At 52.7% G+C, this 26592-nt stretch overlaps 3 protein-coding genes across 11 annotated transcripts in view; 2 read left to right on the top strand and 1 right to left on the bottom strand.

The window, feature by feature from the left end:
* The first annotated feature begins 451 nt into the window (after positions 1–451).
* Positions 452–9651, top strand: LOC310903963 (uncharacterized protein). Of its 6 annotated transcripts, none has more exons than XM_083848080.1 (5): positions 452–779; positions 4073–4307; positions 5501–5587; positions 6960–7061; positions 7626–9651. In XM_083848080.1, the coding sequence occupies exons 1-5, from the start codon at positions 684–686 to the stop codon at positions 7628–7630; spliced, it is 525 nt and encodes a 174-aa protein (XP_083704206.1). In that variant the 5' UTR covers positions 452–683; the 3' UTR covers positions 7631–9651. The 6 variants fall into 6 exon arrangements, with proteins under 6 accessions (XP_083704206.1, XP_083704205.1, XP_083704209.1 ...); XM_083848079.1 differs by having other exon boundaries at positions 6954–7061; XM_083848083.1 differs by lacking the exon at positions 6960–7061.
* Positions 9652–11322: 1671 nt separating this feature from the next.
* On the bottom strand, positions 11323–16967 carry SHOX2 (SHOX homeobox 2). Its single transcript, XM_083848077.1, has 5 exons — positions 16393–16967; positions 15170–15378; positions 13170–13227; positions 13000–13088; positions 11323–12490 (listed from the first exon to the last, which is right to left on the bottom strand). The coding sequence occupies exons 1-5, from the start codon at positions 16661–16663 to the stop codon at positions 12239–12241; spliced, it is 879 nt and encodes a 292-aa protein (XP_083704203.1). The 5' UTR covers positions 16664–16967; the 3' UTR covers positions 11323–12238.
* A 1318-nt stretch (positions 16968–18285) lies between these two features.
* The window catches only part of RSRC1 (arginine and serine rich coiled-coil 1), a 145184-nt gene continuing 136877 nt past the window's right edge, over positions 18286–26592 (top strand). For 2 of the 4 annotated variants that reach the window (XM_083848076.1, XM_083848072.1), the window contains exons 1-3: positions 18286–18410; positions 23498–23692; positions 26191–26316. In XM_083848076.1, coding sequence (XP_083704202.1) covers positions 23505–23692; positions 26191–26316 — 314 coding nt within the window. In that variant the 5' untranslated portion in view covers positions 18286–18410; positions 23498–23504. Of the gene's footprint in view, positions 18411–18739; positions 19057–20116; positions 22338–23497; positions 23693–26190; positions 26317–26592 lie in introns of those variants that run through there. The other 2 variants (XM_083848074.1, XM_083848073.1) reach the window with 2 other exon arrangements.

Below are 26592 nucleotides of genomic sequence, written 5' to 3'. Positions count from 1 at the left end.
AAGAGACTGGATTATACTAAAAAAAATTAGAAAAAAACAACAAGAAAAAAATAAATAAACAGGTTGTGAGGACCCTTTTTTTAAAGAAGGCGTCCTGCATGAATCACTCTTTTCCACCACTTGTTTTTCCCATATCGCCTTCGTTACAAATAAGATAAAGGAAAAAAAAAAAAAAAGGAAAAAAAAACAAAACATGGGTGCCAAATATTGGCAGTTAATATAGGTCGTGTCCAGGCTCATACTTGTAATGTTTTCCTGGTTTTAGTGTATAATTGACCCTTGTTGCTTTTCTTGCATGTGTGATCCCTTGCTTAGGGAAGCAGCAGAGCCCTGCTGCTGCGCTGCGGTGATCGTTGGGTGCAGGAACCTCTCCCCATGGGCACTCCGAAATGGTTCCCACACCTGAAATCACTCAGAGAGACAGGGAGGGGCAGGGGATGTATTTAAATCCCAGGAAGGTGAGGCAAGGTGGCAGGTGGGGGGAGAGAGACTGCTGGGTGTGCTTGCTGGGTGCATTTGGGGCTCATCACTGGGGTTGGAGGCTCCTCTGGGGGTGTGCAGCAGGGGAGAGCACGTGGACAAGCTCTGTGCTGCAGGGACAATTCACCTGAACTGCACCTGAAGAGAATCCTCAGCAGGCTGGGGCATGGGAAGAGCTCCCTCCTGCCAGCTGTGACACGGCCATGGGGCTGGAAGAGCAGAAGGGAGAAGCGCTGAGGTCTGGGCGGCGCTGGAGACGGGAGGCTGGGCGCGATGCACAGGTCCTCTGCTGCTTCTGGGTGAGTCGCGGCTGGAAGAGTCGAACTGGCAGCAACCGAGCTGCACCCACGACCGGTCAGTGTGGTGTGAGTCCAGCTTGCTAAGCTGCCAGCTACAAGCTCAACCAAAATCTGGTATAAATAGCGCTATCTCAGTGGGAAAAATCGGCAATAGCTGAGAAATGGGTCTTGGTCAGACAGATATAAGAAGAAAGTATCTTCAGAAAGTTAATGGTCTGCCAGAGAATATATATATAAAGGAATGTTTCCAAAACTTAGTCATTTCTTGCTTTTCATTTGTTCCTTCAGTTTCCCCCTGCCTCTGTCTCCTTCCCATCCTTGTGTCCATCCGTAAATGCCCCCGCGTCCACCTCCCGCTGTTGTGTTTGGCAGATCTGCTGCTCATCACAGAGCCTGGCTGCGGAGGCCAGCTGAGCGCCTGATTATAGACTTGTAGAAATATCTTCAAGAAGACTGCTTAGGAAGAAGGTTTCCACGATGTTCTCACTGGAGCCTTCCCTTCTCGCCCTATCAGGCCGGCCAGGGGACCCTGCGTGGCTCCAGCCCACCCCACCTCCTCGGCTGGCTGCGGGCCCTTGGCCACGCCGGGCCATTCCCTCTCTGTTTGCCGGGTGGTAGCACAGCACAAGGCTTTCCTGTTGTTTCTTTGTTACTTTAAATTAATCAGGGTTCAGTTTTAATCTAGAAATTCAAAGACAGTTCACTATACGAATTTGGGAGACAATACTTAGGATAATAGAATTTTGCATTTAAGTCTTAAGACATTTTTCTTTGGCTGTCTGGACAGGTATAAATCAGTCTCAGGAAAAAAACAGGCTGCCACAGCAAATATACTTTATTACAATACGAAACTGATTTTCAACAAATAAAATATGCTGTTGTGGTCAGTATTCCCACAGATATCCGTGTTTACTAAAGCCTTCGCAGACAGCAGACACGAGAAAAGACAAACACCCGCTGAAGTACATGTTTTAAAGATCAACCCAATATTACACAAAGATTGTCAGTAATTTGCTCTGTTCTCATTGGAGCACGAAAACAATATCAGCTAAAATCAGCCACGTAGTAGCCCTCCGTAAGAAGGTGTTGTGGCTGTTGTTTTTTCTGACAGCCCAATTTGTTTGAGTCCCAACAATAAATCCTATAAAAATGCTTATAAAAGTGATCATAGAAATGTAATCAGATTAGTCAGCCTTTCCTCTCTGCGATATTGAACCAGTATTTTTCAATCTAGAGATACTTTATTAAATACCGTTAACGTTACATCAAATCTGTCAAGCGGGGGGTGTCTTATGAACGAGGGAGAGTTTCGATTCAGCTGGGGGACGTGGCCTGATCCCGCAGTCCTCCCGCGCACACGTTGCAGTGCTGCAGGGTTACGTGCGCGGTGGGCGCTGGCTTTGGTGTGCTCGCGAGCCCGGTGCTCGCTTGCTGCAGGGTGACGGGTGGGGAAAGGGGTGCAGGGTTCTGGATGTGGCCGGGGCGAGTTTCACTGGGATTCGGCTGCTGGCTGTACGAAGGACTGCTTATGTTGTTCTGTACGAGGAGATGTTAAAACAACTCTTTGTTTTGGGCACCAGATTCCGAGAACTTAGAAATAACTCATTTTCTAGATTTAAACTTTCTTTAAAATGGATCTTGGGGAAAAAAAAAAGCTCCTACTTTGTGAAGTTACATTTATGCCAGCTGATCTCAGCAGCAGAGGGTACTGCTCATTAGACTTCCCGTTCAGTCACAACCCCTTGAAACACAACTGTATGTGAAATGAGGAAAGACAGTTATAAAAAAATATTGTTTTGCATTGCTTGTATTCAACGATTAGCAGTTTTTTCACAGCCAAGATAAGACCGGCTATTCACACAGCTTGCAAAAAATATTAAGCAAAACTTAGATGGGGGGAAAGGTAAGTCACAAGTGCCAGCCTTTTCATCCTCTGCCTTGCTTCTTGTTCCCGCGCGTGCCCTTCCAGCAGGGTGAGGCACCACAACCGCACCGGGAGCTGCCCTGCACGCAGCAGTGGCCCCGTTCCCAGGAGGGCAGAAGCCCGTTGAGTGAGGAGCCCGGCCATCCCGTGCCTCGCCCAGGGGGTGCTCCCCCTGCCTCCGCCAGCAAGGGGAGCCTCCAGCAGCCCTGAAGGCGTTTTGGCTTCCCTGCCACTGGGGATTGTGGAGACAGTGGCCATTAATGGATGATGGATTAATGGGTATACGAAAATTTAATTTCCTGGGTATACTCTGTGATGCCGGTCTTTCTGTTGGGACACAAATGTGCACGAGATAATGACGCTTCAAGGGCCAAACTGTGGATATGCCCTCCCACTCTTTGCCTTCTGAATTCACGCTGTTGTAAGAGCAGATCTGGCCCGAGGGGAAGCACTGCTAGCCTGTGTGCCATAGCTACTTACTGCCCAGGCTCTTTTGGGTTGTTTAATTTGGGAAAAATTGATGAGTGGGTAAAGCCTACCATGAACACACCGCTGCTTGTTTACACCCAGTGCACCGAGTGCAGTTTCACCAAGCACAGCCCGCTGGGCAGAAAGCCCTTCTGTTTTGTTCACAGTTCCTGCTCCCCTCGGCAGTCACCATGACCAGGCCACGCTTCTCGCCGCATCTGCCTTCCTCTCCGGGCATTTTGCCTTTTCTCCTCGCTCTTCTGCTGCTTCAGGCTCCGCTTCCCTGCCACGTGTTGCATACACGCGGCCCCGAGCAGCGGCCGGGTGCCTGCCCTGTCCCTGCACACACAGATAAGGAGATTGCTTTATAGGATTAATTATTTCAGCTATGGCCAGAACGTTGTAATTCGGGGTTCAACTGCAGTTTGCTTCAAAGAGGTGTTTCCAGTTTGTTTATACGTCTGATCCGGTCTAATTTCACAGAGACTCGATGCTTTTCACAGTCGTACTTGTGGCCGCTTGTAAACAAGCAGTGCGACAAGCTCGCTGCCGCTGGGCTGGAGCCGTGTTCAATAGTTGTGTGCGTTTTTAACGCGAGCCCGCGCCGGAGCCTGTCCGCATTTGATGCCTTCCTCGGTGTCCCAGGGCAAGCTGTCTGTAGTGCTGAGCGAGGGAGTTGCGATGGACATTTGGTCTTAAACTGTTCTCCGGGACTTCAATGACAAGAGAAACACTCAGACACCAGCCAAGAGCCCTAGGCTATAATTTTCTTAGATCTTTTAAGCTAAACAAGGTTGTGCTTGCTCAATAGCCGTACTGAAGAAATCAAGGAAAAACGCGGTTTGCGGGGAATGCATTTCTTCTGAGCGCAAACCCGAAATTTTCCTCTTCCATTTCGCAGCACCTCTTCTGGACAGCCTGGCTCGTGCCCTTCCTTCCAGCTTCCTCCAGAGGAGACGTGAAGCTGCAAAAACGATGCTTCGGAGGGCCGTGTCTGCACGGGGACAGCTCCCCGTGCAGAGGGCAGAGCCGTAGCTCCGTGGGCTTGGTGCCACGCCGGGGGCTGACCCTGGCTGCAGAACGCACCTTGGCCTTCCTGGCTAAGCCCCGGCACAGTGATGCCCAGCAGCCTGGAGGTATTAAGTGTGATTTTTTTTTTTCTTTTCAAAGCTTTTCTTAGCTTTATTGAGAACTTTGGGGAACTAAGCAGTGCGTGGAGAAGTTAGCTGCTTAAAACTAAAGGCTGCTTCCCCAGCCCGAGGTGGCTCTGCTGACACCAGGTCCCGTGGGTGCCCCATGGGCACGAGAGAGCCCAGCACATAGGAATCCGGTGCGGGTCGAGGACAGCTTTAAGAGTTTCTTTATGTTTTCTTTAAGTTTAGGTAAATCCAATTCCTTATTTAAATTATGGCTATCCCAATTCTATATCTGTTAAAATATGAAAGGGGAAACTTTTTTAAAACATGTGGCGTTTATGATTACCAAAGGCAAAACTAAAATTCTTCTTTCTGCTCTAGTCATTATCTTTGCATGCCTGAGCCCCTAACGTTAATCCGTGTATCTGCAAGCTATTGCTTCAAGTCTTCTGAAATTAGACAAGACCAAATTTACCATTTCCTTATTGACAGCACTTGAGGTATGCTGAACCACCACATGTTCCTCTGTGGTAACAAACAATGAGCGCACAGGAAATAGTTAAAAAAAACAAATGCAACCCCTGGTGAATGTTAATTTTTCATTTTTTTCTGAAAACTAAGTGGGACGTGCATTAAACTGATGCAAAAGCTTGAAAGTTTTTAAATGCATTCACACTTTAAATAGCCATAAAGATGAATTACTCCTGGGAATACATCATCCATAAGTTAGCCTGACCCTGGACGTATCATGGCTAATAACAATTGTTTTGAAGTATATATGTTCCATTTCTAACAGAAGGCTTAATTCATCTTTTTCCATGAGCAGAGCAGGGAACTGACACTCTGTAAATTCTGCCTTTCCATTGTTTAACCGAGAAGTCTCAGTACAGATGTTATGAAAGAAAGCTCTGAGAGAAAATTCAGTCACTTCCCCGGCCCTGGAAAATAAGTCCTTGATTACAAGCAAAATGAGCCCATTAGAAATTAATCTAAACTAATTGCATCTGAGTATAAAACTTATGAATTGCAAATGTTTATCTTTCCTTTAGAAATATTACTATGGCTAAATTACTTCTGAAATTCATACAAAATGCTCTGCCTAGGTAGGAAAATATTGTAAACTATTTCTGTAATTAAGCTGATTACATATGTAAAAATGTTCGTCTGCTTCATATTATGGCGCTGTTTGTCAGCTCTACGAAACAAGGATAAAACCCACCGAGGGTCAGGAATGTCCCCGGGCAGCGAGCGCAAGGCAGCGCCACCACCGCCTGCGCCAGGTAAGAGCCCGGCCCGCTCCGCGTGCCACCAGATCCGCAGCAGAAGGACCCAGAGCCCGCCCGCAGGTACTGAGCAGGGAGAAAAATCTCCCCCAAATTGCCAGAAACCACACAAATTAGTCTGTGTTCCTTCCCACGGTAAGGACAAAAGCTACAGCAATGCTATTCACTTTAATTACCGGCTGCTCAACTAATTACAATATTCTAAACCAGAGATCTAAAACGTATCAAAACCAGGTAATTCGTTAGCCCGTTGTTTTCTTTTTCCTGCCGGTTCTGCCCCGTGGTCCTCAGCCGAGCAGGATTTCTGCTGCGGTCACCCAGGCGGGTGGAAGCGCGCGGGGCCAGCAGTGGCGTTTCCATGTGGTTTCCATTGTCCTGCATTTAACCTCGGAGAGATATTTTGGGGAATACTTTATTTACATTTTCTTTAAAAAAGAGTGTGTTTACCTTCTTCTTAAAGATTACCACATGTCAAAACACTTCCAAACCTAAATATTTCTTAAAAGAGAACCTGCATAATAAATAATGTATACACGTTAAGTAAAGGAATGGCGTAAAAGATGTTCCGAGCATTCGCAGCTATTTGCTAATGGGCCACAGACAATATCTTAATTTCCAGCAGAACAACCGATCTCGGTAAGCACCAGCCAAGTTTCCGCTGCTTAAATATTTACTGAAAGGACGGCTCGGAGCCCCGTAAGCGTTGCTGCTAACACTGACTGCCTGCAAGCTGCCGTGATGTGGGCGCGATCCCGGGCCCAGCTCAGCTCTCCGTGGGGACACCCCGGCTCTGCCCGCAGAGCTCCAGGGACCCCCTCTTTCTAGCACAAGCAGTTCGTGTGTGGGAGAACTCTGCCACCTTGTACAGGCTGCTTCTGGGGTTCTCACCATCGGTGAGCGGTGGGACCTTCTCCTCCTGCCAGGAAAGAAAATGCAGCGGGTCTGCGTTCCTCTTAGGGCAGTGGCCAACTAGCACGAGTGACAAAATGTCCCCCCCCGTTACAGAGTGCACAGGACATGTTGACGTCTTGCTGGAGCGTGCGACTGCAGCACCAAGGCGCAGGTCAAAGGCAGGTGACTGGAGAGTTAAAACGTTTGGGTTTGGTGGAGAGCAGGAGCTGTGAAATCGGTATGACCACACAGCCGCTGAGTTCCCCAGCAAAACTGCCAGCATTTAGCAGCTCCCAGCGACGCGAGATCACTTGATGCAAACCCAGAGAGCTTGAGCGATAGTAGAGGTGTGGTGGACGCTACTGAAGTGTGCATCCAAATCATGGAGGCGGGACGTCAGCAAACACTGGGCGCTTTGTCAGAGGGAAGCAATGGTTGACTAGCTTGTGTCTTCTTGCTGCCTTGTCCGGAGGTGCAGAATCGAGGGGGACATTTTCAGAGAGCAAAACACCAGGGAGAAAGAGCAGGCGCCTGATGGCGGAGCCCGTGGTCACCCAGCTGCATGGGTTGTACCTGCCAGGTACATGGTGGGTCATGGTGGGAAAGCTGAGCAGGGAGCACTGACGTGGGGGTTAACCTGCAACACAGTGAGTGCCAGCCTGAGCTGGGGTGCAGCTGGGTTTTCTTAATGTGTTATCAAAACTATCTTCCTTCTTCTCTTAATTAACTCAAGGAAGATGTTTACGAAAGATTAGACTATTCTGGGACTATTTTACCAGCGTGGATCTGTACCCTTGGTGCTTTCAGGATGGCTTTGGCTGCTGCTAACTTCAAATTTCCTTGTATTTTGCAAATGAATGCATTTTGTACCACCCAGTTGCAGAATTTGGAACTGGTGTTATTCCCTGGATGATTTTTACCCATGTAAAAGGAGACAGCTAGTGTCCCAAGAATATTTAATGAACAGCACATCTCATGTGCAAAAGCTATAAAAGTTTTTTGTGTGTGTGTGAAGGAAAATGTTTTCTCAAACATATTTCAGAGGTGCAGTATTTAAAAGTTTAACACAGAAGGGTTAAGTAAAGTCTTGCAAAATGTGCTGCAGATCTCATTTGGGTACATATTTTTCTCCATTATCTTGCAGAATGAGCAAGCAACTTGTGGCCAGGGCGACAGAAAAAAGGACAGCAGCACCAATCCAGATTACCTCCTTACTGAGACCACCGAAGAAGGCAGGTTATACAGCACTAGTTGCTGGAGCAAAGCAGCAGCTTTTCCTTCCTTGTTCTTCTGCCTTCCCTCCCCTCTAAGTAAAGTTTAGTTTCTCGTATGAGTTTAAAACACTATTGCTGGAAAGAGGCTGCCTCCTGCATCACAAAGGAAGAGCCGCGTGTCGGTGCAAAGCATGGGTGCCACCTCACGAGCACGGCAGTCAGAGTGCTGCAGCCTTCATCCCCGGCAGCACGGGCCAGGTGAAGCGGTGCTTCAGGAGCCTTCGCCTGCACCTGGCAGCCAAAAGCAAAAATCAGCCTCCAGATGGGGACTGGCTGCTTCTCTTTGACAAAAGAAGGCATGCTGCTATAACGTAAAAAGATGATGGGCAGCAAGGGCTCTGCTCGTTTTTCCATCAGCAATTTAGCTTTTGTCCGGTCAGCAAAGTGAGTAAGGACTGGCAAAAGAGTGTAAATGCATCTAAAAGCTAAAACCCTGTATGCTGTGCAACCAGACTAGTAAGGTTCATGGTGTAGAAAATTCTCAGAATTTTCTTCATTCACACCAACTTAATTGCCCAAAGAGCATCTGGAGAGAAGACCTGGCCACTCATTGAAGTCCTGAGCAGTGACAACCCACGTTTCTGAAAACGCTTATCAGATCCTCTCTCAAAACCAGGGGCAGTTGCAGCTTAAGTATAGGAAAGGCTGAAAAAGAGCTCAATTTTTCCAGTCCCTTTCAGGACTTTGTCGCACAACCCAAAAACGCAGAAGTGAAACAGATCTGTTGTGTTTTTTTTAATATACAGAATAGATGACCTTTAAGGTGCACTTTCACTTGTTGTTACTTTGCAGCTAGGATGAAGAGGCTCAGAAACTGAGAAATAGAGAATTAAAGAGCAAACAAAAGGGGAACAGCCACAAAGTTGGACAAGTATCAGTATTTACTGGGCAGGAGTTAGCACAGTGTATGCCGCTACACAAAACACATTATTTATTCCTTGAGCATTCGGCTGCAGCTTGCTCGCAGGGCTGCCGTACTCACACGGCCGCGCTGCTGCGAGCCCTCGGCCGGACCCACGTATGCTCGATAGCTCTGCTGCTGCTTTTCCGAAGGGCAAGTTTAAGTGTGCCGGTTACCAGCTCTGCCTGCAGCAAAGCCGAGCTGCTGATGAACAAGATTAGACAGAAGAATTTCATACACGGTGTTTAGCACAGCTTTATGTGCTTTTTAAAAACAGTACTGTTCGCCCTGGAAAAGAGCATTTTTCTGTCTTCTTTTCTTCTTGTAAGCGTTCCTGTATCGAGAGCTGAGGGCTGTGATAGGAGTTAGCGCGGTGGGCTCTGAGTTTTGTGTGAGACATCTGGCTGCCATCGCGGTGCTCACCTAACTGTGTGTTACTGCGGGGAGCGAGCAAAATGTGGAAACTGCTACTTCACTGGGTAAGAATCCGCATACGTTCATGCTGTGAACACGCGATGGGCTCTAGGAGGACAGAAACAGGTGTTTACTCCTTCCTACATGATTTATTTGATCTCTTCTCTAAATCCCCTTCTCATGCCAGTACATCTCCACATAAATCCCATGCTAAAATTTTATCTACAGAAAGCATATATTGTATATGCATTGGCTGGCCCATGAAATATCCATAATTAAATTTAATGAAACCTACATTTTTTTTATATAAGTTCAGACACTCTGAGAAATAAAATAGAAACAGGAGAGTTCTGGCCAACTTCTGTAGGCCTATAGACTTATTAGGTATTCCAGCCCAAGGAAACCAGGAATGTCAGTATTCCTGTCCAAAAATATCCTGTTAAGAGTATTTTATTTTAATCACAGCTGTGCTAAAAAATACACAGTTCTCTTATACCGTCCAATCATCTTTCTCTGTTATGATGAAAGTACATTTTTCATGTTTTTTATTACAATCATCTTGAGGACAGACACGCCAATATCTGAGCATATTGTAAAGATTGGAAATCCACATTGTACGTATCCATCACGGTTAGCGTTACGCACACCCACAACCTGCACAGGACCCCTCGGCAGCTGTATTTAGCCCAGTTGTGTTTCAGGCAGGGACCGTGTGGTGAATTTATTCGGGACAGACCGGGAGCACCCGAGGCTGTGCTTCAGGTGCCGGCGGCGGGGCCACGGTGACCGGGCTGCGATATTAGCAACTCGCGCACATATTAATTAACTTCTTTATTCACGGATCAATCGACACCACCGTTAGTTTTATTGACTTTATAATTAGCAGGATCTTAGTTTTGTTTGAATAAAGCTGGTTTTTTTACCCAGCGTATAATCTATCCCGCCCGCCCGCCGGCAGCAGACAGACGCCCGAGCTGTCTGCCCGCTGCTCCCGCGGCCGGGTCTCTCCCCGCCCGCTGGCAGCCCCCGCCGAGAGCCCGGCCCGAGGGATGGAGGGAGCCCTTCTCCGCCGAGATCGCTCCTTCCCTTGCCGAGCCGAGCCGGGGTCCCCTCACGGGGCTGGGCGCGGGGGAACGGCGGCGGGCGCCGGCTCCTCACGGGGCAGCGGGGCGGGCGCCATCCCGCAGCGAGCGGCGCGGCGGGAGCGGCCCCTCACGGGGACACCGCGGCGGGTGCCTTCTCCTCACGGGGGCTCCACGGCGGGCGCCTTCTCCACACAGAGACCCCCATGGCGGGCTCGTCCCCTGACAGGGACCCCGCGGCAGGTCCCTTCTCCTCACAGGGACACGATGGCGGGCGCCTTCTCCTCACAGAGACCCCCATGGAGGGCACGTCCCCTCACAGGGACACCATGGCGAACGCGTCCCCTCACAGGGACCCCGCGGCAGGTCCCTTCTCCTCACAGGGACACCGTGGCGGGCGCCTTCTCCTCACAGAGACCCCCATGGCGGTCGCGTCCCCTCACAACGGGCGCCTTCCCCTCGCCACCCCCGCCGTGGCGCCCGCTCCTGCCGGGGCTGCGCTCAGCCGCGGCCCCCCCGGGGCTGCGGGCGGCGGCTCCGTGCGGGCTCGGGCGCTGCGGGAGGGCGGAAATCATTGCGAGCCAGTGCACTTTCCTCGATTTTATTACCTGAGGGAACTTGACAGAACTTGCAAAGACACAATTGCTAAGTCACTTCCACCGGCCCGCTTCCTACCGAAACCGCGGCGGGGGGCGGGCTCGGCGGCAGGGAGAGCGGGGGGCTCCGGGGGCTGGAGCAGCGGCACCTCGCCCTCCCCGGCCCAAAGAGACCGCAAAGTGTCTAAAATTCATTACTTGGCACTTATCGAAATTTGCGACGTCGGAAACGGATTGACAAAAGGTGAAGCAAACCTGAGCGAAACAAAATATATTGTACTGACAACAAATGTAATGAAATAACAGCATCTTTTTTTTTTTCTTTTTTAAATAACTTAAAATACACTAGAAAAAATATGGTCAATATAAATAATTTCGTTTTCATGGAGAACAAATAGATACAAAGCCCGTCCATACCAAAGTTCGCGCAGAAGAGCTTTCCCTCGTTCCCGGCAAGGAGCAGGAGGGGCCGGTGGCCAGCTGGGAGAGCAGCCACCCCTCGAGGTACCCCAGGTTAAATAGCTATACGTCTTCCAAATCAAACAAAAATCATAAAATAAATCACAAGATTACATGAATAGATACACCTTTATGAGATAAAATGTAAATGTTTGACAGTCAACTATCAATTCACGAGTTATAGCCAAAATAAACTTTGTTCGTGTGTATCAACATATTTTACATGTACCCAGTACCTCTTATTGGAATTGGCCGTTGTGTGAAGTGGCGGCTGGGAATTAAATACTTTCTTCCCTTTTCTTTCTTTCTTTCTTTCTTTTTTTTTCTTTTTTTTTTCTTTTTGCCCTCAGGACAAGAGGGACCCAGCGAGGGAGGCACACGCCGCGCTCCTGACGCTTTCCGCTCCCTTTCATTTCAGAGGTGGGACAGCGAACGACCAGCAAAGATTTAAGAGTGGAAAAGGCAGCGCTTGATCTCCCTCTCTTTCTGCTTCCCTCCAAGATTAAAAGCGAAAGAACCCAGCCACGTTTGTTTGTTTTGTTTTTTTCTACTAAAGATGAGGGTGAAGTGCAAGTGAATCAAAGGACTCCATCAATGAAATACAAATACATGCAACCCGGAATGCTGCTGGAGGAAGTATCCCGGACAGTTTCCCATTAAAAATTCGCAGAGAAATCATTGTCTCTCTCTCTCTTCCGTTTTTTTTTTCTTTCTTTCTTTCTTTCTTTCTTCGTCGTCGTCGTTCTCTCTTCTTTCTGTCGCTATTCCCGACGTGGTTGTTAAACTCAAGTATCTGATGCAACGTGAAAGGAGGCCCGCCTCTCTTATCAAATTTCTCGTATTAAAGTGAACTTCGCAGAAAAAGGTCAGTTTCAAAACCTGTGAACTTCCCAGCTGCGCGTCTTAGTTCGTCTAATTCTTTAAATAAGTATATATCTCCCGTCAGTCTCTCCTCTCCCCCCTTCTCGTCGCCGTTCGGCTGCAGCTTTGCTCCCCTCCGGAGGGCCGAAGCGAGCCGGCCGCTGCCCCGGTCACAGCCCCAGGGCTGCGGCGTGCTTCTTGGCCTTCAGCCGGAGGTCGGCGATGCTCGAGTTCTTGCTGGTGGTCTTGGCGGCGGCGGCGGCGGCCACCACGGAGGCGGCGGAGGCGGACTCGGCCAGCGTGGCCAGCGGCAGCCCGAAGGGGGGCGCGGGGAACATCATGTAGGGCGCGTGGGCCAGGTGCGGGTGGAGGTGGTGGTGGGCGTGGGCCACGGCGCTGTCCAGCTGCAGCTGCGCCTGAACCTGCGGGGACACGGGCGCCCGTGGCAGCGGAGACCCCAGACCCGGACCCATCCCCATCCCCATCCCCATCTTCATCCCCATCTCCATCCCTATCCCTGACCCCGGACCCATCCCCATCCCTGACCCCATCCCTATCTCCGTCCTCATCCTCATCCCCATCCCCATCTCTGTCCCCATCCCTGACCCCATCTCCATCTCCATCTTCATCCCCATCCCCATCCCCATCCCCATCCCCATCTTCATCCCCATCCCCATCCCCATCCCCATCTTCATCCCCATCCCCATCCCCATCCATCTTCATCCCCATCCCCATCCCCATCTCCATCTTCATCCCCATCCCCATCCCCATCTTCATCCCCATCCCCATCCCCATCCCCATCCCCATCCCCATCCCCATCCCCATCCCCATCCCCATCCCCATCTTCATCCCCAACCCCATCCCCACCCCCGACCACGACCCCATCCCCGACCCCATCCCCATCCCCACGCGCGCCCCCGCGCCCCCTTGCCTGCTGGAAGGGCATCCTCAGCGCGCCCACGTTCACGTACGGGGCCACCCGGCAGGCTTCGAACTGGCTGGCGGCGCCGATCAGCACCCCTGCGGGGCGAGGGCAGGCGGTCAGCGCTGCCGCCCCCACGCGTGGCCCACCCACCCGCGGCGCGCTGCCGGCCCCCCTACCTTTGTGGAGCTGGTTTTCTTGCTTTCGGCATTTGGCTCGCCTGTTCTGGAACCAGACCTGCGGGGAAAAGGGGGGCCGGCGTCACGCCGCGCCGCGGGAGCGAGAGAAATCGCCCCAAAACGCAGAGCCCAAAGCACCGCCGAGACAAAGGGGAGCCCGGCGGGGGGGGGGAGCCCTAACGGGGCACGCGGGGCAGGGGGCTCCTCGCCCATAAAGGGCTTTCTCAGCCCCGGTCTCGCCTTTCCACATCAGGGCAGCAGGACCGGAGTCGCCCCCCGCTACCTAACCCCAGCTCGCGGTACCGGGTTTAGGCGCTGCAAGAAGGCGCTCATTAACAGCCCGTGATATCAATTCGCTTCACCTTCAAGAAAAACTAAAACCGAAGTGTTTAACGAGTCCCCCTTTTTTTTGTGGGGGGTGCTGGTGGTAATTACTGCCATAAAAGCTGCGCTACGAAGAAGTTTAGAATTTCCCCGTTCCTCTGTGCACCGGAGTGTAGCGCAGAAGCGGAATAATTGTCTCATTATCATGATAATCTAATTTGCTTCCAGAGAAAAGGCTGCGCGTTAGCCGCGAACACGCGTTTAACACCGGGGACGAAATCGCTGAGCCACATTTCCAGCACGAAGTTGTGCTCGCTCGGAGCGGGCAGGGCAGCGGCTGCAGCCGCTGCTGCTCGCAGGCAGCCCCGCCGCGCTGCCTCTCGGAGCCGCAGCCGCCGACCGAGCCTTTCCCCGCGGCCAGAACAAAAATAAAATTAAAAAAAATATATGTGCATATATATACACCTCCTTTTTTTGAGGTCTCGCTCGCAGAGACAAATATAAATGCGAATTTCCCCTGCCCTGTCATTTACTCCAGGCCAGGGAAAAGCTGCCCGACAGCCACGCTCGCCCGCAGCCTCCCGTGGAAACAAACGCGGCGATTTCCGAAGGGTGCAGCTGCGGGGCCCAGCGCCGGCACCCCGCTGCCTGCTCCCGAGGGACCCGACGGCAGCGGGGAGCAGCCCCCGGAGCCGCCCCCCGCCCGGGGCTCCCCGCGGGGCCGGAGCCGAGCGGCTCCGGCTTCGGTTTTGCGCGGATTTGTTCGGCATAAATAGGTGGCTGCCTCGGCCGGAAAGGGAAAAAAAAAGAAAACAAAACAAAACGCAACGAGGGGAGAGGGGAAGAGCGGAAAAGAAGGCTCCTTTTTTGCCAGGCTGCGATGACAAAAGCTGCTCGTTATTACTTTTTTCGGTTCAAAGTGACTGCTCTGTTTCTGGCCTTACCCCACTGCAAGATGCAGGGAAACCCCACAAGGATCGCGCGCATAGTTTGGTGCAGATGGTGGCCTACAAGCACAAAGATTGAGGGGGAGTATCTGTTACAGCAGGACTTTCTAGCAGCTGCAGATGTTAGGGGCCTAAAACTACTCCATGTGTTCGAACAAATAATGACCATCATTTTCTCTTCTTTTATTATTAGAACGGAAATACACCGGGGCAGTTACATTTGTTCTAATTTCAGAAGTTACCTTCCTCCCCGGCCGGGCGAAGCCCGAGCCTTGCTCTTTATTCCAGCCCGGAGCAGTCGCAGGAGCGAGCCCAGGAGCGGATTTTTGAGCGCTCCGGGGGCCGCCCGGGGCTGGGCTCGCAGCTGCAGCCCCAGGGAGCCGCGGCTCCGCTCCGCACATCGCGCTTTGCTTCCCGGCCCCTGCCCGGCAGCAAGGCGAACAAAGCCGGCCCGTGCGCGGCCCCGCTGCTTCCCCGGCGCCTTAAGGACCGCGACCAGAGCCGGGCAATAAATGCCCGCACCCGGCGCTTCCTAATTCACCCTCCGGCCGCCGCACCGATAAACTTAAAGAGCCGCAGCCGCCTCGCAGCCCGGCGCTAGCGGGGGAGCGCAGCCCCGCGGGGAGCCCGAGCGGGTGCGGAGCGGGGTGCGGAGCCCACCCCCCCCCCCCCGAGCCCGGGGGTCCCCGCGGCTCAGCCCCGAGCCCCCCCGGCCCCGCACGGAGCTACCTGCACCCTGGCCTCGGACAGCCCCAGCCGCTGGCTCAGCTCCTCCCGCATGAAGGCGTCCGGGTAGTGGGTCTCGTCGAAAAGCCTTTCCAGCTCGTTCAGCTGCTCCAGGGTGAAATTGGTCCGGCTCCGCCGCTGCTTGATTTTCGTCTGCCCTTCGTCTTCCATCGCTTTCGCATCCTCCTTGCGCTCCTTCAGCTCTGGGGAGACTGGGCACGACACGAGCGGTCAGCCCGCGGCCGGCCTCCTGCCGGGCCCGGAGCCGAGCCGGGAGCCGGGCCTGAGCTCCGGGGCCCTGCTAGGCCCGCCTCGGCCGCTGCCGTACCGGGCCCGGCCGCTCGGCTCCGGGCTCGGGGCTCCGCGCTCCGCTCGCCTCCTCCCGCAGCCCGGCCCCGGCGCCGCCCGCCCGGGGAAGCGCAGCAACAGGTCGCGGCTGCGCCCCGCGGCCCCTCCGCGCCCCGGGAGGGCGAGAAAGGCTCCCCGCGGGGGGGGGGGGGGGGGTCCGGGGGGCTTCGTGGCCGCGGGTCCGGTGCCGGTGGCTGCGCGCCCCGGGGCCGCTCCTCGGCACCGGGGGCTCCGTGCGCGGGGCTCCGTGCGCGGGATCTGCGCGGCTCCTGCGCGCCGCGGGGCTGCCGCCGACCCCGCGCCGGCCGCGGCTCCCGGCTCGCCGGGCTCGTTGGCAGAAATTTGTCGCCGAGCCGTTTCCGGAGATGCTGCCGGGCATCCCGGCGCTCGGAACAAAACAAAAACCGAACAAAAGGGCGGCAGCGCACGGCGGGGGCCCCGCGCAGCGGCGCGGACGGACTCGGACGGCCGCTGCCTCCCCGCCGCTCCCGGGCACCGGCACCGCGGCCGAACCGCAGGGGCACCGATGCGGGGAGCCCCCGGCCCCGCACCGCCCCGCACCGCCCCGCCGCCGGTACCCGCGAGGGGGGACGGGGCAGCCCCCGGGGGCCCGGTTTTCGTTCCGGGCGCCCCGGAGGAGCGGGTCGGGCGGTGCGCGAGTTAAAGGCTCGTTGCAAGATTTTAACGCAAACTTCTGCGCCGGCCGCGATTTGGGGAAGCCGCGGGAACCGGCGAACGCCTGCCGGAGGCCGGCGGTGCCGCGGCCGCCGCGTCGGCCGGGGGAACGGCAGCGCCCCGACGGGGGAAAGGGGAAGGCGGGCAGGGGAGGGAAGGGCGGAGGGCCGCGGAGGAAGGGGCGCCCGCGGTGCCGCCGTTACCGTCGCTGAGCTTGGGGGTGGCCGCCTCGGCGGCTCTCTCGGCGGCGGCGGCGTCGGGCTCCCGCGGCGGGGTCCGCCCGCCGCCCGCCCGCCCCGCGGGGCTGCCCGCCTCGTCGCGGCCCGGCTCCGCCGCGGGGCCGCCGGGCTCCCGGGGGCCGGCGGCGCCGCGCAGGGGGCCGCTCTCCAGCACCTCGCGGTAGGTGATCAGCTCCTTCTTCTCCTTCGCCTTGGGGTCAAACGACTTGGAGACGAACGCCGTCAGCTCCTCCATGGCCGCGGCTCAGGGGCGCGCTGCCCCGGCTCGCCGTGCCGCCCCCCCGGGCGGGCATCCACGGGGCGGGGTGGCGGCGGCGCCCCCGGCCGTGCCGAGCCGTGCCGAGCCGAGCAGCGCTGCGCCGTGCCGAGCCGTGCCGTGCCGTGCCGTGCCGCTCCGAGCCGTGCCGCTCCGAGCCGTGCCGCGCCGCCCGACGTGCAGGGCCGGGGCGGCTCTCCGCGCCAGCTCTCGGGGTCTGATAGCGACGCGGCGATTGAAGTGGCACTATTTATACTTTGCAACGCCTGCCCCTTGTTCCCGGCGAATTACCTCCCCTCGGAGCTCTGAATGCAGCCCTTCTCCGCCGCCCGGCCGCGCCGCCCGCCCGCCCGCCGCGGGGCACTGCGGCCAGGGCGCCGCCGGTCCGCCCGCCCGCCCGCCCGCCGCGCTCGGCGCCCCTAATTAATTTAATTAAGCGCGGGCCCGCCGCGAGGTCCCGGGCGAGCGCGGCGCGGAGAGAGGGGCCGGAGCTGCAGGGGAGTGGCCACGGCGGGAGGCGGCGGGGGGCGCGCAGGCTCCGCACCCGCACCCCGCACCCGCACACCGCCCCGCTGCGGGGCTCCGCGGGGAGCGGGGGCCGGGAAGGGGCCGGGACCCCCGCAGCGCCCCCGGCCGAGCCCAGCACCGGGGGAACGGCGAAAGTTCCTCCGTGGACGCCCGGCTCCGGCGGAGCACTGAGGGGCGCGCGGCCAGGGACAGGCACGGCCGGCGCCCGAACGTTTTCTCATCCGGCGAACGGGGGCATGAGGCTGGGGCGAATCCCGCCGTTTGCCGCTAACGCTGTTTTCCCTTTGTTGCCCAGACCCCGTCAGAGCGGTACTTTCGTTGACGGCACTCATCCCTTTTTGCACCTTCCGTAGAACCCCAATAAATTATTCACGGTTGTTTAACTCCCGCCCGGGCATCGATTCCCCCCGGCTGACCTCCGCGGGGCTGACACGGCGGGGCCGGGGCAGGACGCGGTGCCCCCACCCCCCCCACAACCCCCCCCGGACCCCCCTCCCCGCCTCGGCGGGCCCCGACCCCACTTTGCCTCCGTTCCCAGCGCCCCCGGGGCCGCACAACGGGGGCGGGCAGCGGCGGGGCGGCCCCGCCGGTGACACCTCGCCCCGGTGCCAACGGGGACGGGCCGGCGGCGGGGCCCCCCCCGGCTGCGGAGCCCCGGGCAGGGCGGCCGAGCCCCCGCCGTGCCCCCGGCGCTGCCCCGGCCCCGCGGCGCGCCCAGGGGGGCCGCATTCGTTGCGGGGGGCTGGATACGGGCAGGTCCCGGGGCTGCCCCCGGTGCTGCCGCTGCCCCCGGTCCCTCCGCGGCCCCCGAAGCCCCCTCGGCCCCGCAGTCTTTGGGGGGGGCACCGGGGCACCGGCCGCCCCCCGCCCCTCCGGGTGCCTCATGCCCGCGACGGGGCAGCGCCGCTGCCGCCCGCCCGGCCCCCCCCGGCCCCCCTTATCCCAGCCCGGCCCCGCTCGGTGCGGCTCCCCCCGCCCTTCTCCCGGTCCCGGGGTACCGGCAGCGCCCCCCCCCTCCGGTGTCGCTCCCCCCCCCCCTCCCCTCTGCCCCCCCAGGGGCCGGAGCCCGCCGCATCCCGAGCTCGGCGCTCGGCGGCGCTGCCTGGCGGCCTCGATGCGCTCGGCGCTGCGCTGCCGCTGCCTGCCCGCCGCCCAGGAAGGCGCTGCGCTCAAACCGCCGCCCGCCGCCGCCGCTCCGGTAAGGCCGGGGCCGCCGGGGGGGGGTGGGGGCCGGCTGCGGGCAGGGCCGGGGGGGGGATGCCCCGTCCCGGGCTGTGCCGCCCCGCCGGGGCCGGGCGCTCCGTGCGGCCCGCAGCGCCCTGCTGAGGGGGGGGGCTCGGCCTCAGGCCCGGAGCGGGGCCCAGGGCCCGGCCGCGTTGCCATGGCCACGGCCCCGCGGGCTGCGCTGCCCCCGGGCCGGGCCGCGGGGCTTGGGGGGGGACGGCAGGGACCGGGAGGGCCCCGCCGTGTGGTGATCCCGGGGGGGGGGCGGCGGGCCTGAGGGACGGCCTCTGGGGGGAGGTGGGGGCCGGGACCCGGTTTCTTCGGGGCCGCGCTCCCTGCGGGTGCCGTCACCTCGTGCCGCAGCCTGACGGGGCTCGGGGCGCTGCTGGGCGCGCGTGTGGGGCGTATTTTCGTTCCAGGGGTGCAGCACGAGCTCTGAGCGTGTCGTTCTGAGGGGCCCCCTGGAGTCCTTCGCTCTGTGAGTAAAGAACCGGGGGTGAAAGAAGTGCCCGGAGCTGCTGAGCAAAGTCCCGGTGAGCTTGGCTGCTCCGGGAGCTTGTTGTGGAAGTCACTGACCGGGACAAGCGCTGCTGGGCCCTTGGGGAGCTCGTTGGGCTGAGGTAAAATAGAAGGGATGTGGCTCTTACTGCCTTCAGGTACTGCCGTGTAGCTGGGGAGGCCCCGTATGGTGCTTGCCGTATCCTGGGGAAGACCAGTTTGTGTTGTGAAGGATTACTGAGCGAAAAAAGACTCGTGGTGGTGCCTCGGGTGGGCGCCGTGCTGGGGTGTGAGACCTTGGCCCCGTTCCCCGCTTGCCTGGGTGGCTGTGGGCACCTGGAGGCTGTTTGAGCCTTGTTCCTCCCCCCGCTCAGCTTTGAAATCTCAGGGTTCGAAGTTGGATGTAGGAATAGCTGTTGTTATAGATTGCCTCAACTCCAAATCATAGATGAGCAGTTTGGAAGGAAGTTCAGTATTAATGATTTTTTCACAATACCATAATACTTTGGGAAGATACTGTAGTTGTCAAAGAGGATAGCCTGTATTTAACCAGGAGGCAGAGTTGTGGCATATCTGATGTCCATGGGTTCTTGCCACTAGGGAGATGCTGTGAGGAAGTAGCTGAGCTCCTGTGATTCTCTGATCTCGAGGTTTTCTTCTGAGGTGACCAGCAATGGCAGAAGTCTTTGCCGATGCCATTTAGGTGTTTCTCCTTAGCGATCTGGAAGTTTTTCTAACGGAAAGAAATGTCACTGGATGAGTATTTAAAAACAGATGCTGGAACGAGTCACATCATTGCCTTTTCTAATAAAATCTCCTCAACTTGAGAGTGTTTATTTCTGAATTGTAGAGCAGGGCGAGTTTCCGCTACTACAGGATTGACAGAGGTAGATACAAAGACGCTCTCACCTATACGCGCACACAGGCTGTCCGAGAGGGACTGCCACCCTCTTCGTCAGTCTCCCTCTTCCTGCGAACACCACAGCCGTTAGTAACGCCGAATCCTACTTAGTGAGCCTGTTTCTCAGTAACTTGGAGTAAAGTTCACTTCAATTAGCGTTATTTCCTGGCTGGAGCTCATCAAGGGATACCGCGTGCCGACTTCTCCATTCTCTCCTAAAGGTGGGCGCGCGTGTCTTGGTGGAGACTCCCCCTAAATAGTGCCGGTGGTTGGCGATTGATGCCAGTCAGCCCTAAACAAAGCTTCTTAGTAATTAACGTCTGCTCTACGCTTTGGTGTGCAGGGTGGGAGGTTACTTAGCTGTTTGTGGTGAGCTTGATAGCACCGGTCATAATTTTGCCAAATGTAAGTAGTTGGTTTGAAGTTCGTGATGTTGGTGTTTCTCTTGGCACAGGTGTGTATGAGAGCGTGCGCTTTGTTTTCACGTCAACCGGAGAGTTGCAGCGTCAGTTTTAAGGAACAAGAGTTAAACAAAATCAAAGTATTAAAAATAGGCCTGGAGGCCTCTCTGTCAGGTGCTGTAACACGCCTTTGCTCCAGAGCAGGGGCCTGAAATTTAGCAGGTCCAGCTGTGAGCATCCCAGTGAGATGGTTAGGGCAGAGTGGCAGAAAAGTACGAGCCTCACTGCTGTGATGGTGAGGAGACTGCCTCTCTGATCTGACTCGCTGATACAGGTCTTAATAACGGACTGCTTTCAAGTGCTATGTTGTTAAGAGGTGTCCTCACAGGCAGATGTGTGTGATGTGCTTACGGGGTGATCCGAAGACGCTGGTGAGAGGGCACACGAATTGTTCCAGGATCAGGTCTGCTTCTGGCAGCTTCTTTCCTAGTGGAAACTCAAGAACGTGCAGAGCATCGATCACCCGCGTGCCTTTGTCCTGCAGCTCATCTACAGCCGGTGCTTCCTGGAGCTCCCGAGGCTCAAGTGTGTGTAAAGCAGAGGTGTTCTGTGTGTTGCAGCAGGGCTTGTCCTCTAATAGAGAAGGACTGTGGCATGTAGCTCGTCTTTGGTACTGAAGACATGAAATTGAGATTTACACGACACGTTTCACTAGCTTGGTATGCCGCTTAATGCAGTTATGTGCCAAACGGGGGAGAAAGCTGATGGTGAAAAGAGGAAGTTAAACAGCAGACAATATACACGGTGAAGTGTAATGTTCTGGCTCATAATGATACCCGCATCAGGCGGTGAATGTCGTGGCAGAAATGCCTTTTGTACTCTGTGTTTCCCTGGGCTCTTCCATTAATCTTGCTGTCACGAGCCGTGGCCGTGAGCTTTCAGCTTAAAATCTGTGCGCTGGAGTTTCATTTTTCTGAGCAGTTTCTGCTTATTTCGAGTTTGAGATTCAGGTTCATCTTCATTTGAAGACGGTTCTATCAGTATATATTTGAAGAGCTTTATTTTACTGTACAATAACTGTTAGTACCTGGGAGCTTTAAGTCTTTTACTATGAGTGTGTGGGGGGAAAGAAATAACTGCTCGAGGTAGTGTCTTGATATAAATTGGCATTCCTCTACAGAACTGTGAATTAAAGTCATATTTCCTTAAATGACATAAAATAGTCTGTAAAATACTGCCTCTATCTCCTTCAAAGGCTATGAGGAATAACTTCAGTAATACGGTAAAAATAACTTTACTTTAAAAGGAGTGCTCTTGCGAAGCGCTTCATCCTAAATTTCTGCCGTTCAGGTGCACGGAGATTTACTGTTTCACGCTGAATATTTCAAAATGCTTTGCTTAGACTAGAACTGCTCCTGCAGCTCACAAAGTGCTGAAAACTGGGGCTATGGAGAAGTGAAGGGAATATTCAGAGGGGTTTGCGGTGGCTAACTTGGCGGCGCTGCCAGCCACGTAAAGGGGTGCAAGACCCAGAGGGGTTTGGCTGCCTGGGAACGGGCTTCTCATCGCTGCTGTTTTGATTGTGGCAGTAAGTAAACTCCCGTGGGCATCCGAGAGGACCCAGATACGTAAGGGACCGCCTCGTGTTTTGTGTTGAGCAGTTGTTGGATGATGAAGCACAGGAGCTCTGGTGGCGGCCGATGTCAGGAGGGCGACCCTCTGGCTCCTGCTGGGGCTTTGTCACCCGGGCTCCGGGGCTGTGGTGTCACTGGGGTGAGCTCCGGCACGGCCGGGGGATTTGGGCTTCGCCTCCAGGCTCGCTCCTCCTCTCTGGCATAGTTTTTATATATCTGAGCGTAAATATACATAATAGTGAATTTCTTTTGTTCTCTTTTCAGTCTCTGCCCTGGAGATTAGGGCCTGCTGCCTAGGTGGTAAAAGGTGTGAGAGAGGGCAAAAGTCAGCACGCAGAAAAGGAACGAGTTCAACCTGTGGGTGCCGGAATACGAGGAGCTGTAATATTTCAGTGTCGGTTAAAGACAGATGATATTGTGGCAAAACATACCCGTGATCTAGCCGTTGGTGCAAACGTTAAAGAGTTGTGAGTTCCCATTTCTCTCTTAGAGAAGTGGGCAGGGACCAACCCAGTGTTTGGGTGGGGAAGAGGCCTGCTACCAGCCGCCCTTAATTAGGGTGTGTGGAGGGGGTCTTGAAGCCTTGGCCTAATAGGGCAGGTATTGCTGGGACAGGAGAAGTTTTAAAGCATTTTTCGCTTTTTGCAGCCTGAAGAATCAAGCAATACAGCATTTATTTAATCATGAAGCAATGCAACCGATTTCTGATGAGTTACAAATGAGGATGATAGTCCTGTCAGCAATTAAATGAGTGACAGCACCCCCCCCTTTTTTTTTTTTGTTTGTTATCAAAGTCTGTAAACTTTGCCAATGTGTTTACTTGGACAATCAAGACCCGTTTCTGAAGTCTGGTATTTGTAGCTCTGGGTTTTGGAATAAAGCGATTTGAAATTGAGCGGTTTTAAACTGAAACCCAAAATCAACCTAATTCCAGTATAAATTAATTTAAAGATAACTTTCTAGAAAATGTTTTCTCAATGCTTGCTTTAATTATGACAAACGGAACAAAACCATCCATTATTTTAATTGCACAGTCCAAAAACAGGCAGTGAGTTACGTCAGTGACTGAAATAGGTTGCATCTTATTGATTGGGCAAGTATGGATCTTCATCTGTAACTGTAAATTAAGATTGTGTGCAGTCAGCAGTACAACATCTTCAACATGTTTAATATGAAATATCCTGTAAGAAATAACTTTGTAAATTACTCCCTAAATTTCTTTAGAAGAATCTAATTGAAAAATGTAAACATAAGCCAAGGTGAAATATGTTTTGAACACACACAAAAAAAGAGATTTTATTAGTGTATTTATCTGTCTAAAGGTTTGTAAAATACCTTTTGTGAAAGTTTAAAACAAATATTTAATACCAGAGTAAATTCACGCTGTCAGCAAATAAGTTCCAAGTTAGTTGGTAATGTGAATTTGTTGACATTCTATTTAAATCTTGATTTAATTTTTACATAGAAACAAAATTTTCTATTCACATGGCAGCTTTTAAAATGGTATAACCATATGCGTATTTTTACAAGCACACACATTTTTATATATATGTATTTATATACTTATGAAAATGTAATGCAGACACAAGATGTTCTTACAGTTTAGAATTCTTGTTTTTTTACTTAGTTTAAAAATGGGACGTCACTCCTCGGACGCAGAAGAAGAGAACAGAAGCAGAAGGAAAAAGAAACACCGCAGGCGTTCATCCTCGAGTAGCTCCTCAGACAGCAGAACGTACAGCCGTAAAAAATCTGGAAGGAAATCGAGGTCAAGGTCGCGGTCTCGAGATCTCCAGTCTCGCTCACATTCTTACGACAAAAGGTGCGTTCGTAGTAATTTACTGGCTGTTGCAGTTGTTTACAAATCGAGCTCTTTCATATTATGGTACAAAGCTAGAAGTGTTTGAATCCCATGTGTAGACAATTCTAGGTTAGAATTGTATAGCAAAGTTTGCTCAGCGTCTCGGCAGAGATGGCACTATTTCCACTTACATTAAAACATAAACAAAAAAAACCAACAACAAAATCTAAAGGAAAAAAAAAACACAAACAAAACCACAAATGCCATATATATGCAGATCCAAAGGTAAATTTGTGTTTTTTAAAATAAGAAAATAAACAAACCAAATCCTTCCTTTATTCTCCTAATGAATTTGGAGTCTCGTTTTGGAAAGACAACGGTTCATACATTAACGCCAGTTTGGAAAGTAATTCCATTCACAAGTTACAGACTATTCTGTGTTAATTGTTTTCTGTTGCCAAAGCCAAGGAGGGCTTCCCAGACAACAAAGTAGACTTTCTCTTGTCTTGTTACGGTGGTTTTACAGCGGATGTATATTTTTGCTGTAAAGGCTAGTTTTCACCATCAGTCTTACTACTTTTTTAGGGTCCAGAACAGAGTAGTCAGCCAGGTGTTGAGAACACAGCCTGTGTGTCTGTATCTACCAAAGTTTTCTTGACACCATGTTTCCATCATCACAGACGCCCCTTTTTGTACCTGAGCTTTTTAGATAGCCTGTTTGTCTCTCTCTGGCTTCAGGTGATCCTGGAGTCAAACTGAGCAGGTGGCGGTCAATTCATGAATAGGTGGAGCTGGAAGATGCTCATCTTGTCTAGCTGCACTGGAAATATCTTAGGCACTGCTCCTGGCCAGCCTTCCTGTAGCTGGTAGAAGTGTTTCAGTGAGTTGGCTGCTTCTGGGGGGGTTTCTTGTTTGTTCATTTCCATCCCTGCTTTCTTCTGTTCCTGCTTAGCATCTACATAGAGCCCTTAGGGGACACAGCGAGATGACATGGGCTCCGATGCCAACAATATGCTGATGACATGCAGCTTTATGAATCTCTTTAGTCCAGTGCAGGCATGGCTATCTCGCAGATAAAAACAGAGCTTGAAGGGAGATTAGAGTCTGGACGAAGACCAGTTGACTTAAATTGAATCCAGAAAAGACGAAAGTGTCTGCTTTTAGGATCTGGCTAGCACCTCTGCTTTGCCCTTAGTTTAGGACATTTGCTCCTGGCAGTGATGTCACTGTAACACGCTGGTGTCCTGCTGGATTTATCTCTGACCCTTAAGAATATAAACCAGCAGTCTCCGAGATGACTTTTCTTCATCTTCACTTAGCAGGAACACTAGCATTTAGCATTCCTTTTTCAAATCAAGACAGTTAACCTCAAAATCCTTACCAGTCCACTTGACTTCTGCCCTTGTTGTATGTAATACACCCTTTTCCTTATGGTAGATAAGCACATATCATGCTGACTAGACCCTGAATTGCAGGAATATGGTATTATTCTTTAATGCTACTTAAGCATCACGAGGCCCAGAAATATGTAGGTTCTTGTAAGGGTTGTGGTTGTTATCCAGTCAGCTGTGAGGGAGTGGAGAGGAAATTTTACAAAAGGTTAGGAGGGAATCCCTCCCATGGTTTGGGGATTAGTTGGTTTAATTTAGGTATTTATCATGTATTCTTTCACCTTTCTCCTACGTATATAATTACTAATTATTTGAATAAATGAAACAGGAAGGTTGAGGGCAGGGAGAGAAGATAGCATTCTGACTCCTGATGGAACTTGAGAGAAAACTTGAATTGAAATAAATTCAGTTTGAATAAATTAACGCTGATTATTTGATTACTAATAGTTCTAAGACGCGGGGGGGAGAGGTCTGTCTATAACAGAGCAGGTCAAAGATTGCATCTTATGAAAATTGAGAGCTTGTTTATATAGAAAAATATACATAATATTTTTAGGTATACATAATTTAACATACATTTTATGTGTGTTTGCTTTTTGTGTGTGCAGATAGAATGGCTGGAAATAATCGTGTAGAGTAGCAGTGCAGAAGCTGACATTTTGAATTTCATTTTTAGCCGTGGAATTATAGTTCCTTACATTGAAAAGCAATCCCATACAATGTATTTCTGTGTAAATTCTGCTGAGAATGTAAGTCTAAATGTTTTTTTAACCTTAGATTTGGCAAAGAGTCAATGAGTTCCAACATGCTGGTCATGGGACTAAAATGCATTGAGAGCTGGGTTGTGTTCCTGGCTTAGCCCTTCAAGTGTTGTATGATTTTAGGCATATCAGTTAACTTCTGTTTCTCCTTCTGCCCTTTTTCTGTCTTGGGATATATATTTTTGAATGTAAGCTCTCTTTAAGACAGGCATTGCCCAGGTATGTGTGAATTACTTATGAAGCTGCAGTGGTGGTATTTGTTGAGGCTTTTAAGACATTTTGTAATACAAGAAATGGTTTTGCATATACTTTTTTTTTTTTAAGAAGCACTAGTGTACTAATAGCATGTTGTTTTTTTTTTTTTTAGACGCAGACACAGATCGAGCAGTAGTTCTTCATATGGTTCTAGAAGAAAACGCAGTCGTAGCCGATCCAGAGGCAGAGGCAAATCCTACAGGTCTCAAAGATCGAGATCAAAAAGTAGAACAAGAAGGTAAGATCCTTTTCTAGGAGAAGGAATTGCTGTTATTTCTACCGTAAAACATTTATTTAAAAACTCCACATACTTACCAAATTTCTGAATATACCAGAAAAAATGGTTGCAAGTGGTCTAATTGACGTGCCACTTGAAACTCTTCCTAATTTGAAGTCTGTGTTGAAATCTCTTTTGATGTACCATGTCTTAAATTAAAGCTGGTAGAACAGTTGGATTTGACAGTAAGTTATATACTTTGCATTTGAGCAAATGCAAAAAAAAATAAAATTAATA

Source organism: Anser anser, assembly GCF_964211835.1.
Source record: "Anser anser genome assembly, chromosome: 9".
In the NCBI taxonomy this organism is placed as follows: domain Eukaryota; kingdom Metazoa; phylum Chordata; class Aves; order Anseriformes; family Anatidae; genus Anser; species Anser anser.
Note: the sequence above shows the minus strand (reverse complement) of the source record. Positions and strands in the feature narration are given on the sequence as shown.

Excerpts from the sequence above, each read along its gene's own strand:
- LOC310903963 (XM_083848078.1), top strand. The coding sequence starts at position 684 with ATGGGGCTGGAAGAGCAGAAGGGAGAAGCGCTGAGGTCTGGGCGGCGC. Across the intron at positions 780-4,072 it reads AGGTCCTCTGCTGCTTCTGG|CACCTCTTCTGGACAGCCTG; the intron begins GTGAGTCGCGGC and ends TCCATTTCGCAG. Across the intron at positions 5,588-6,595 it reads GCCACCACCGCCTGCGCCAG|AGTGCACAGGACATGTTGAC; the intron begins GTAAGAGCCCGG and ends CCCCCGTTACAG.
- SHOX2 (XM_083848077.1), bottom strand. The coding sequence starts at position 16,663 with ATGGAGGAGCTGACGGCGTTCGTCTCCAAGTCGTTTGACCCCAAGGCG. Across the intron at positions 13,089-13,169 it reads AGAAAACCAGCTCCACAAAG|GGGTGCTGATCGGCGCCGCC; the intron begins GTAGGGGGGCCG and ends CTCGCCCCGCAG. Across the intron at positions 12,491-12,999 it reads TGAGGATGCCCTTCCAGCAG|GTTCAGGCGCAGCTGCAGCT; the intron begins GCAAGGGGGCGC and ends GTGTCCCCGCAG.